The sequence below is a fragment of the Phacochoerus africanus genome, chromosome 3 (assembly GCF_016906955.1).
Source record: "Phacochoerus africanus isolate WHEZ1 chromosome 3, ROS_Pafr_v1, whole genome shotgun sequence".
Classification (NCBI taxonomy): Eukaryota; Metazoa; Chordata; class Mammalia; order Artiodactyla; family Suidae; genus Phacochoerus; species Phacochoerus africanus.
The window spans coordinates 192,668,272-192,681,710 of NC_062546.1; the positions used below are offsets into that span (position 1 = coordinate 192,668,272).

General features: G+C 38.9%; 1 protein-coding gene across 1 annotated transcript in view; it reads left to right on the top strand.

Moving 5' to 3' along the window:
• NYAP2 (neuronal tyrosine-phosphorylated phosphoinositide-3-kinase adaptor 2) overlaps window positions 1-13,439 on the top strand; it is a 246,569-nt gene that overhangs the window by 92,636 nt on the left and 140,494 nt on the right. Inside the window, exon 2 of the mRNA XM_047770497.1 lies at window positions 7,640-7,941. Within this exon, the coding sequence (XP_047626453.1) occupies window positions 7,640-7,941 (302 nt within the window). The remainder of the gene's footprint in view (window positions 1-7,639; window positions 7,942-13,439) is intronic.

Genomic DNA, 13,439 nt, shown 5'->3' on the forward strand with positions numbered 1-13,439 from the left:
AATATATCAGCAAGGAGCAATAACATAATTGATGCTAAAGCATATCAATTTTTAAATATAACATTTGGAGCCAACAGAAACTGAATCCCTTCTCTTTGAGATAGTTTTTTTTTTTCCTATTATTTTATTTTGTGGTTTTTATTTTGCTTTGCTATTATAGTTCACCAGAGCAGGCAATAAAAAGGTGTGTAAAGATCTGGTTTTTAACACTTGATCTTAAATTCCAAGAAGCGTCAATAAAGAGCCAGACACAGGAAATTGATGTCTGGAAAAAAAGTGTAGGAGAGCTAAGATATTAGGAGCACAAAAGTATAAAATAGATATCACTGAGGATATGAAGTGGTGAAAATGAATGTTTGAGCCTAAGGCAAGAAATCCACAGATTATGGCTTTGAATAAGCAAGTGAGGCTCGGGGAAGACATTAAGGGTAATGGTGAGTGAACAGTTTAGAAGAAAGCATGAACACAGTTTGATGTTACTGGAGCCAAGTTTCCACTGCAAAGTGTACTGCATGATATACATATGTTTATATATATCCGACAAACATATATGGCAGTTAATTATTTCTAGTTGTAAGTAGGAATGATATTTTTCAAGCAATAAATATGATGCATTCATTTCCTGTTCTGTATTATTCCTAATCCTTTCTTATTATCAACCGCATTTTCTGACACATTAGCCAAAACATTTATTTAGCAATTGCTGTATTTTCCTGATTTATTGGAACCTGTTTTCCAATGCAGTGGTCAGAAAACCCAACTATATTGGGCTTCAACAAAATGCAATTTAGTAGACAAAACTGAAGGGTCCTAGGATTGATCTAACTAGATCCGGGTCTTCTATGATGCCACATACCTAACCTCCCTTTGTAGTGGCGAGAGGGATGAGTCAGATCAGAGCTGCTACCTAGTGCCTGGGTTAACTCTGATTCAAACAACTTGAAGCATTTGCCAGTCCCTTCAATAGTCATGTGGCCACAAGGGTCTAATGGTTGATTGGTTGAGACTGAGTAACATGCCAGCCTGAGAGGAAGAAGAGTGATCTCCACATGGCCAGGAGTAGGGAGCCTGAATCCCTGGGAAGCACAGATGACAAATGTCCATGAAATTCTCTAAGCTTTGTATCTTTCTGTCTGTCTGTCTATCTATTTATCTATCTTCATCTATCACATATCTATCTAAACTATCTAAGTATCTATTATCTATCTATCTATCTATCTATCTATCTATCTATCTATCTATCTATCATCTATTTATTTACCATCTCCAAAATGGACTTACTTTCTTGCTTCATTTTTTTCATCATAAAACAAGTATGTCTGAACACCTATAATGTGATAGTGATTATAGCAGTGAGCGAGAAGACAGGGCTTCTGCCCGCATCAAGTTCAAGGTCAGGGGATGTGAAGAGCCACTTGTACTCCTAAAGGCCTAAAAGGGCTAAGGGGCTGGATGACGAATCATATGGTGACTTCTATCTGCCAAAAATCACAGAAGATTAATGAATCCTGCCTCTCTCTTAAAAGTCTGACTATGGATTGAGGCATATTGACTATCAAAAATAGTAACAAAAGTACAACATACCAATCTCTTTGCCCTTTCCATGTCTAGTTTTTCATAAGCACAGGTTGTTTTAGCTGGCAATGATACCTAGAAGAGACCTGTGTTGAGGGGAAAGAGCAGGAGCCCCCCTGTAAAGTGGGCTGGAGGGTATTCACTGGGCAGCCCAGGGTCATCAGGGCTTGACCTTGTGTATCTGTAGAGGAGGCAAGAGGGAACCAGCGTCAGATATAAACTTTTTAAGTCATCATTTTAATGAATAAAATCTCCATATTGGTTTCCTTCTTCTCATTCTTTGTAAAAAGCCCAACATGAAAGCTGAATAGATAGTAGATGACAGTGGTCAACTTGCCCACAGGTGAAAGTTTTACTAACTCCTTTACAGCTATAGTCCCACTTCCCTTTCAGATTTTCCCCATTTACTAGTGAGTGAATATTCCCTTTCCCTAATATCAGATAAATATATCTTCTCTAAAATTCAACAGGAAAAAATTCCAGGTGGTTCGGAACATCACAAGGATAAAAATATATTGAATTATGCATCACTGTCAGAAATGGATTTTTGAGCTTAGTTGCACAAAACTGCCACCAAAAAAAAACCAAAAACAACAACAACAAAAAAAAAAAACAGGCAAACAAACGCCTAGAAAACCCCTCAGTTTGTATCTCCACTTCCCAGATATGCTTGAAAGACAGTGTATATATATATATGAACTGGGATTCTGTTTTCTTTCTGGTGGTCCCCAGGAAGATTCAACTATGAGCTATTGGCATGTTTGTATCAAAATTACACATAGAAGCAACACCTCTGTCACTTTTAGAGTTGACCTCTCACGTTGGTTGCTCACCCTTCTCAGGGTTGTGTTTTCATCTCTGAAGGGAAATGTTTCCCAGAAGGAGACATAAAACATTAATGCTGATGGGTTTCTCCAGAAGACAGCAAGACAAGGAACAATGTCCGTGGAATAATGTTGTCAAAGCAGTTTTGAAGATCTTGCTTTGTACTTTTCTTTGTCAGTCCTGATCAACAGGTGCTTTAAAACTTTGACGCAGGTATTGAGGAAAGTGAAGGGCACGGGGACCTTGTTGGCCCAGACTATCCTGAGTTAAATGCGGTATTCTATTTCTACTTTGTGTGCCGTTTTTTGAGTTTATGTGGTACCATATACCACTTTTTAGAGATATGACCCTACATCGCCAATGGTGAGCCCATAAACAAAATTCAAGAGGACAGCACTTACAAGTAAGAATTGTAGGAGCTCCTGCTGTGGTTCAGTGGGCTGAGAACGCAACATAGTGTTTGTGAGGATGCAGGTTCTATTTCTGGCCTTACTCAGTGGGTTAAGGATCCAAAGTTGCAGCAAGCTGTGGTGTAGGTCACAGATGTGGCTTGGATCTGGTATAGCTGTGGCTGTGGTATAAACCTGCAGCTGCAGCTCCAATTTGACTCCTAGCCCAAGAATGTCCATGTGCAGCAGGTATGGCTTTAAAAAAAAAAAAATGTAGGAACCATAAAGCTAAAATTAGTTAATGCATATTTTATGTCAGACTCTGTGCTAAATTCTTCATGTCATTTTAGGTAAACTTGATAACAATTCCATGAGACATGTGCTACTATTTATCTTGTAAGGAAATGGCCTTTAGGTTCAGTAGCTGAAGTAGGGGTGCTAAATGACAGAGCTGACAATGGAAACCACAACTCGATGATTCTGGAGCACAAATGTCCAGGCCTGTCGATTATCCAATAATCTGTTTGAAAGAGGGGGTTCACAAATATCGATTATTGCTGGGAAAACAACCTCCCTTGATTTAAGCAGTACTTTCTTTTTGATTTTATAATAGAAAAACTAACCTACAGACAACTAGATCTTGCAACATTACCTTCATTGTGTGAGAAAGTATACTTGTTTAAATTCGGGGTTATGAAACTTATTTTTATTTTTATAACATGAGATGTGTCAGGCTTAATCTATCTTGAGTGCTAGAGTCTTACTCAAAAAGACGGCTTTCTTCAGCCCACATAACTTTCACTTCAAGCCAAGTATTCCTATAGTGGCATTGGTTCCTACTTCCACAACCATGATTTAAGTACTTAGTCTGAAGACAGAGAATGCCCTATTTTCACAGGCATTTCTTATGTCTGGGGTCTCACTTTCATTATTAGGCTGTCTTTCTTGCTTCTTTGGTTTCTGAATATTATAGGTTTTATGATTGTTTTCCAAGTATGTCAGTTCATGTCCTCCAGAAAGCAGACACCAAGCTAGAGAGAATTTAATGGGGGAGAGTTTATTGAGGAAGATGCCTGGGACAAAGGAGCAGGAATAGGCAGGAAAAGCCTCAGGCCACAGTGCAGCACCATACTTGTAAAAAGAGAGGGGGAAGGAAAAATAATTGGCTAGGAAGAGCCTCAGACTAAAATGTAACTGTGAGAAAGTCTCAGCCATCCCAATAGGGGAACTCAGACATAAAGTCTCTTACACTGGGCAGGAATAGCCAGGTCTAATATCTCATCCTGCTCAGGTATTGGTTGGGAGCTTTCCTGAAGCAGAGTGGCCTTGACCTAAATGCTGCACCAGATTTGAAAACTCTGTGGCTGGTAGCCATCCACTAACTGCTGTCCATAGAGAAGTTTCTCTCTTGAGGCAGATCTGAGTCACATACCTTCATGGCTGCCACAATCTACCCTTTATGCTCAGTAGATGATCTTGAGCAGGTTTGGCGACTATCTTTTTCATGGCTCCCTTTGGATGTTTCCTAAGGGGAAATTTACAAGGGAACAGTTGGCATCATAAACTGTAGCTCCCATCACTGTAACTCATGTGGAGGCTGGAATTGATACTCAATCTCTCCTCCTCCAACACCTAGTCTAAATTCACCTCCCTCTCACCCTCCGCTAACACCTCTGCTGGTCTCAATAGTTTACTTGATGGTAAGACTAATCACTCTTTCATGAGAGACTGTAACATCTGGTAAACAAAACCTTCTTGGGCCAGGTTGCTGCATGTGAACTTTCAAAGTCACAATAGGGCAAGTGAGGGGTCTCACACCTTTTCCTCTATGTCCCATCTTGTAATAGCAGTTCCATTTCCTCCTACTGGTCAGAGTCGATGATCTCATCTGCAATGGGGAGACCTGCCTTCTTGCCTGCTGGCCACCATACAAAGGGAGTTCAAATTACTTAGGAGGCATATATAGCTTGTTGTTCAATGGGACTCTTTCCGTGTCTTCTAGAAAGAGTGTGCCTTCTTTAGGCACCAGGACTTGTAACTTGGTAGAGACCAGAATTATGGGGGAAAGAATCCCCAAATCCCCAAAGCGTCACTGGTTGTCAGCTACCTTCATTCTTAATGTCAAGTTCCCTCTTGAAGGGACATCTCAGAGGCATATACCACCAGCGCTATACCAGTATTTGGTCCCCTACCTTGAAGAGGATTATGCGTCTCCACATATTGTCCATTAACTTGCAGTTCTTTCTTGTTGGAGGAGAATCTATCCTCACTCCATTGACATCAAGCGTGGCCACAAGACTGGTTTTAGTCAATGGAATATGGTTTCAAGATGATATGACACATCTGGGCAGAAGCTTTAAGATACACTCTGTAGTTCAGTGACTTTTTTTCTCTGTCATGAGAACATATCCCAGTAGGTGCTAGATCCTAGAATGAAAAAGACAGGTGGAATGGTGACAGCTGATGCACAGCCAGTCCAGTGAATACAACCAAGTAATAAATCTTTGTTCTTCAGAATATTCAGAACTGGGAATTATTTGTTACTTCAGGATAACCTAACAAGATCTAATACATTGTACATTTTCTTATTTTTGATATTTGCCTAGTCCCTGGCAAGTCTCCTTTGTCCCACTTTCTGATAACGGCTATTTCTAACTAGAAGATATCTGCTCATTAATGTCTCTAACTATTGTTCTTAATGGGGTTTTTTTTGGGGGGGGGTTCTGAATTGACTCTATCAGAAATATCTGGATATAGTTTTTTGGTTTTTTTGTTTGTTTTTTGCTTTTTAGGGCCATGCCTATGGCATATGGATGGTCCCAGGCTAGTAGTCAAATCAGAGCTGCAGCTGCTGGCCTACTCCACAGCTGTAGCAACACAAGATCTGAGCCATGTTTGCAAACTATGCAACAGCTTATAGCAACGCTGGGTCCTTAATCCACTGAGCAAGGCCAGGGATCAAACCTGCATCCTCATGGATACTAGTCAAATTTGTTTCCAATGAGCCACAACAAGAATTCCCTGCATATAGATTTTTTCAGAAAGAAACCCATTGGCTATAGAGAATCTTATTCAAAAAATATGGTTTGATAGTTATCTTTAGTATGGGTTTAGGAATTTGCACATTTTAAAAACTCCACATGGTCCTATCATAAATTCAGGAATTAGTTGTATGCTATGTTCCACAATCTTCAATTTGCTTTAGACTGATTATCTTTAGTGGTCTTTTGAATCTGGATGTACCATAACCTTTCCTGCTCACCCCTGGCCTTGGATAATGGCCTTTGTATTCAACTTATCTTCATACTGCATTCCAGCCTGGACAAATTAAATTTGTACATGAGACCTGCCATTATTTAAGGCATACAATGAATTTCTCTTTAGAAAAAGTGTGTGTGTATGTGAGAGAGAGAGTGTCTATGTGTTGTAAATATTATGAAAAAAAGGATAGAGAGTTAGAGGAAACTGTTTTATGTCAAAAAATGTAATTTTGAAATGTGGCAGCAGAGCTAATTATCTGTCTGGGAAAAGGTACAGGTCCTATGTAGGTCAAAAGTAACAGAGAAATTGCTGCTACAATTATTCCTAGTAACTCTCTTGTGAATGTCTGTGTGCATTAACGCAGGCATAAATCCCCTCATGTGGATATGTTACTGGCAATGATTGTCTAAATAAATCCTCAAAGCACCTTTTGTTCAGTGATATGGCAGCAGAAATAAGGAAAAGACATGCAACATGATTGAGGCAAAGTTACATGAAATCAAATGTCTCATCTTTTATGTAAAATTCCCATTCCATTACACACCTCTCCCACCTCCATTACCCCATTCTGCCTTAAATTCTTACTGATTTTTCACAAACCATTCTATTTGAATAAGCTTCTAGTTTATTTCTTGACTGATGCTCTTGAGGAAAGCACAACCTATGAAACACATGAAAATACCGCCCAGGTTAAGGATGCTGAGCCCTATGATATGAAAACCTCAACTCTTTGCTTGATGTCATGCGTACTTCTAGATATCCCTGCTCTGGTTAGTGTACTGAGATTCTTTATTTGTTTGCATATTTAGTATTTGAATATGAACTCAAAGTATTTACAAAAAAAGGAAATAAATGTAAAAGATATTTTTGATTGCATAGCAAGTTATGATCAGAAACAAATCAGAATCAGAGTCACATATTCTTGTTGAATCTTTTCTGGCTTTATTCACAATGGTCATATAATTGTCATAACTCCCTAATTGAGGGGAAAAAAAAAACTCATTTACTATTATTGTTCCTACTGGAATGTAAAATGTATGACAGACATTACGTGATAGGAAAGATACAATAAAGTGCCAGCTAAAATTAAGTTAAAAAAAAAAAGGCCTAAGTAAACTTATGCTTGGAAAGGTAGACTCAATAGGCTTCCAAACTAGATGAAAGTAGGGGTGATTTTGATGAAATGATTATCTTGAGAAGAGTTTCAAGTGCTGCCCACTTGACCTCAGTCATGTGTCCATAGACAGCCTACCTCAGTGTCACAGAATTCTTGTTTACTTTTTAAGGCACTGACAAGATTCACCTCAAAGTAAAGAAAAGCAATTGAAGATGAAATGTGCTGTATAGGAGTTTGTTTGCTTTTTCTTTATAAAGTATCTGCATACCAGGATATCATAATTTCTGATTATAATCAAATTATATTTGCTGTACTGTCCCATTTAAGGCAAGAGTATAGAATATGTTCTTGCCATTGAAAACGTTGCTCAACCAGGTTTGAAATGTGAACTGTCAATTATTATACATGCGTGTGGACCCACGACCTCGCACCTGCCCACTCACTCTGTATGGGTTTCTTCTTTCTTTTACAGCATAGGCGGAGAAGTAGGGCGAGGCCACGAAGGAAGTTACGTGGGCAAACACTTCCGCATGGGTTTCATGACGATGCCTGCTCCCCAGGACAGGCTGCCTCATCCTTGCTCCAGCGGCTTTTCTGTGAGGTCGCAGTCGCTGCACTCAGTCGGGGGCACAGACGATGACAGCAGCTGTGGCTCCCGGAGACAACCACCCCCCAAACCCAAGCGGGACCCCAGCACCAAGCTCAGCACGTCATCGGAGACAGTCAACAGCATGCCAGCCAGCAAGGGTGGGAAAGGCCCGGAGCGGACCGAAGGTAAAACCTACCTGCCAGACCCACTTCACCTAGAAAGAAATGTCCTGGTTTGTGTACCAACTAGCATGTACTTTCCTCCCTGGGTCACATAACCCCTTCTCCACCCCTGAAGTCTTAGACAGGGAGAATCGAAGGGAGATGGGGATGGGTATTGATCAGGGTGTTGTCAGTTGGAACCCAGATAAATATATTTAATTTATATCTATCAAAAGAAAGGGAAGGCAGTATGTGAGTTTTCTAACACCCTTAAAACTTTGAATCGTTAGGAAATCATTTTGCCTAGAAATGCATCTGAAATATGTATTTTCTTGCTTTTATTACTAATAGTTGTTTACTTATATAAGTATTTGTGATTATTAGGGGAACTTTGTAATGAAGAAAAGTATAAAGAAGAGAAATTATAATCATCTTTAGAAATAATCTTTTTTTTTTTTTTTTTTACATTTTGGTGTACTTTCTTCCAAGGAATAGGAATTTATGCATGCATATGTGTGTGCTTGTAGTATATACACATGCATATGCATAAATGTTATTAGGTTATATATGTATGTATATAAAAGTTTCTACTTCAACCGCTATCTTCTATTTCTACCTATGTCTATATTTTTCCTTAGCCATGAAATGCATAAATCAAATATATCTTAGTTTCCTTGCCAGTATGTGTTTATAGATTAGGTCAGATTAATCCCAGACCTCACCAGCTCTTTAGCCTTGCTTGAATAAATAAGTTTCAGCTTTCCTGAGTTTTTTCCAACAGTCCCTTGGTGGAAGAGTAGTCCCAAGTGTGCTTTGATCAGATTTCTGTGTATCAGCTGTCGAAAAATGTTTCAAGGTGTGCAGTGCTGCTAGTGGCCAATTGAGCATATGGCTCTACCAGGTCCTATAGTCTTTCTCTTACCCTGTTTGTCCCGGACAGTCTCCCCAGCCGGCTTCCCTGGGTGCCCTGCCTTTCAGGTTTCCCAGTAGTTTGTAGCTGAGGGTGGAAGCCAGGTGGTCCTTTCTTCAACCAGGCAGGATTCTTTGTCGCCTGGGCACCCCAGTCCCTCAAGAAAGCTCCCTCATCCTCTGGTCTAATCCATCCATAGAAGTGCAGGGCTCATCCATGACATGCGTGCCCTGGAGGCATGTCCGCTCTCTTCCAATACTCCCATCTCTACTTTCTGCTGTCTTGGTGTCCAAGTGACTGTATTTAGCCAAAAAACAAAAACTTTAAAGCATATCGAAGAAAACAAGTAAGTGCATGGAGATGGAGCGAATTCATGCATTTTGCAGGAAAAATGTCCACTTAGGCTCAATTTTTCCTACTTCATATATATGTGAAAAATACATCACAAATGTATGTATGTATGTGAGATCCTATATGTGAATAACATGTGTGTGTGCATATTTCCAAATTGAAATCCTAGTGCATAGAGGTTTGTGTTTTATATTTTCTTGTATTTTCCATGGCATTTAGTTTGTTGGGAAACACCATTTTTAAGGAGGGGCATGTATGTCGTGGTACTTTATTTAATGACCTCTGTGATGAATACTTAGTTGGTTCCAGTTTGTTTTGCTCTAATGAGTAGCACTGTAATGATGGTGTGTGTGTGTGTGTGTGTATTTGTGTTACTCTGTTGTTCCTTTGCTGCCTTAGAATAGGTTAGAAATCTGTTTTTTCTCATGATTCAAGGTCATCAATACATCTTTCAAACTTGTAATTGTTTCTAAATGTTTTAGAAACATTTTAGTTAATAAACTACATTGCTCTAGAGATTTGCCTTTTGTAAATTTTAAATACTATTCTTAATTTTCCTCTGATATTGATATATGGTGCCTTTCATTTCTATTTATAGTCTGTGATCTCCTTTCCAGAAGTCACTCCTTTCCTACGTTTACTGCCGGAAAACTATATAATCAATTAAATTAGATTTTTTTCAGAACCAGGTTACTTATTTAGGATAGTGGTCTCTGAATGATAAGGGCCTGAATATAGTCAAGAATAATTCAAGAATAAAGGGGAATAAAAGAATCACGTTCTGAAAAGCAGCATAACATACATGCCTCAGAATAGCACCTCCCTATTCCTGCCCCTGCCCCTGGCAGGGAAGAGAACCTGGGATATTCAGAGTGGACACATGTGGGAAAGCATGATTGTCCCACAAAAGAAACATTTGAGTAGTGACTCACTCGTCTTATGAATAGAACTGATTACTAGTCATTTGAGGCGTTTTAAGGTGACTAATTCCCGAGGTAGAAAAGCTCATAATTCTTTCCTGTCCCTTCACCGTCCAAAGACCTAAGGCCCTAAGTAGCTAGTTATCAAACAGAAGACAGCGGTCTGGTTATCTTTATTTCTTCTGAGGACAGAAGAGGAGACAGTGAGTGAATTACAGCAGCAGCCAAGACTTATCTCAGGCTTGGAAAACTACTTTATGGTCAGTGAGGCTTATCAAACACTAGGTTCAAGTTCAACATCTTTCCTCCAAAGGAGCGCTAAGGATGGGTTGAGGAGCTTTCAGCTGTAGTGCATCTTTGAGGATGGTCAGTGGACCAAATGGACTGTTACCATCTGGAGCAGAATTGATCGACCTCTGTAGAAGAGTGATTCTCAATGCAAATTTCACCTTATCTTCAAAACCCTTAATCAAAAGGCAATTGCAAAACCAAATATATTCAAATCTCTTCTACCAAGTTATGACTTCAATAACAGGAGAGAATCAGGGCTCAGTTCAGAGACAGGGAAAAAAAATCTTGAGTCCAAATGCATTCATGCATATGTGTGTACTGAAAGCCAAAATTATATAAATATGTAGATTGTTCTTTTATGAATCCTCAGTCCCTTATAATTATGAGTTAACTGGAGTTCATTACGGAGCATATGTTTTCCTTACAATTTTTCTAGCCATCAAAATGATAACAAAGATGAAAAGTGACTTTTATAAATCTTAGTCTGTCTTTTCTTTTTACATTAAATGTCAGCAAAATCAAAATATTGATTCAGTGGCATTAGAATGATTTCCATGGTAACCAGCTTCTATTTAAGTAGGGGATTATGACTTCCCTGGGGATAAAAGTATAAAAGAACCGGACTTGTAGCAAGACAGCTTTTCAGCATAGGGAAAAAATAGTTTAATGATGAATGCAAACAAACAAAAAAAATCACATACCAAGAAAAGTATAATTTAGTTTTTCAAAATTGTAATTCTGTCATCTTGAAAATGTACATTTACTACTCTAGTTTTAAGATCTTTTACAATGACACTTTGAAAAACTTATATCCTAGAGAAGATAAACTGACAGTAAATATATGATAAATATTTTAATTGCCCTTTCTATTGCTTCGGTGTGATACCTGCTTAGTTTGAGGAAAGATTATATGAAATAAAGGGAGTTAACTAGAAAGGATGAGAGGCCTGACAAGCTGTATCTTGTGTAGGTTTCAGAAAAAGCAGGAACTAGGCAAGCTCACTTCCTCCATTCCCATTGCTCAGGTAAACACGTATCTTATTTCTCAGTAACGTCGTCCCTGGAGATGCTCTCTGATGCGGGCAAAAGAGACTGTGCTTAGAATGCACAGGCAAACATTGACATTGGGCAAGTGATCTAATGAGCCTGTTTATTTACCTTGAAAATGATTATAAAGCGCTGAAAATTGATTGCATCCTGCCTCCCTCACAGCCTTATGACCACCCAGTGCACTGATGCCCACTGTGGTGCATGGTACGAAGAAATTGCTACACACATGTCGGTTAACACTGTTTTAAATGTGTACTTACTACCTATGTATGAATAGGCCCAGACAACATCAAATTTTGGGTTAGCATAGCACACGTATTAAAAGTAAATAGGATATGAAAGACTGTCTCCCGAGTTTATAAGCCTCAAGCTGGCCCAAGTAAAAGTTTCGATTTCTTTCAAAAAAATAAAAATAAAATGAAGCAAAATAAATAAATAAATAAGAGAGGGAAAAAAAAGGACACACACACACTTTACATGTTTGGCTTAAAAATTTTACAGAGTGGCCTAAATAAGCCGAGAAATATTCTCCAGCTGTAATAATCTTTTTAGTAATATTGTGACATTAATGCATATAGTTAATGGGAAACATATGTTTATTAATCATCAAGTACTGTTACACTTTAGACTCCTTTAAGAGACATAAGGATTCTTTTGTGAAGTATATTAAGATATAACATTATGCTCGATTCACTTGTACAACGTAATGATACACTATTTGTACCTGTTTCACAATGATCACCACAGTGAGTCTAGGTAACATCCGTCACCAAACATAGTTACCCCTTTGTGGCGTATGATGAGCACGTTTAAGATTTCTTCTCTCAGCAGCTTTCAAATATGTGATACAGTATCATCAACTGCAGTCACTATGCTGTGCATTACCTTCTCAGGACTCATTTCTTCATAACTGGACGTTTGGAACATTTGACCCCTTCACCATTTTGCCCAACCCCCTGAAACTAAGACCAAATATTTTTTTATTTTATTTTTTGTAATATATAAATACAATTATATTTTACAAAAAATAAATTTGTTGTAATTTATTGAGGGCCACACCTGTGGCATATGGAAGTTCCCAGGCTAGGGGTCGAATCGGAGCTGCAGCTGCAGGCCTACATCACAGCCACAGCAACGCCAGCATCCGAGCTGCATCTGCAACCTATACCTCAGCTCACAGTAATCCAGGATCCTTAACCCACTGAATGAGGTCAAGGATGGAACCCGCATCTTCATGGATATTAGTCAGATTTTTCACCACTGAGTCACAACAGGAGGTCCCTGAAGCCAAATATTCTTAACTTCCATTGGTTTTAAACTCTTCTTTCAAGTCATTGCCAACACTCACTTTATGATATTATTTCACCATTGTCTCTTTATAAAGCAATGAATTGGTATGGTTCTCCTGCTTTCTGATTTTGCTTTCTAGAAGAATTTGGTAGAGTCATTACTTGTGAATCAAAAATTGGAATACCTGCAGGAACATTTGGAATCATAGGTGTGTTTAACACTTGAACAGAGTGCTTGAGCCAGAACTAAAGGAAGGCTAAGTTCTTCATAGGGTCACTGCCTTTAAAACAAAACCAAACACAGCTTCCTTTTTCGAGGTTAGCAAACAAAGTAGGTTACCGTCTTCAGCTCTGTTGCTTTTCATGCTGCCATTTACTCTGCCAATACTTTGAGTGCCAACCTTGTCATATTGGAGATCCAGTGGTGATCGGAATGGAAGTGGTCCTTTCCCTCATGTTGCTTACAGCCAATTTTGTTTCTGACTCTCCAGCTCAGCCTGTTTCCCTCTCTCCGTGTCATGAAGCAAGCACTGATTTACAGAAGTCTTTTCTAGAAACCAGAAGGTCTGGCATGACAATCTTGTGAGCGTCCTCTGTGTAATTAGTTGTTTAACTCTGGAAGAAACAGTTTAACACATTTTAATAATGTGTTTTTTCCCACAAAGAATATTTGCTGCTCTTCCGTTGTTCAGTGCTAACAATTTAAACGTG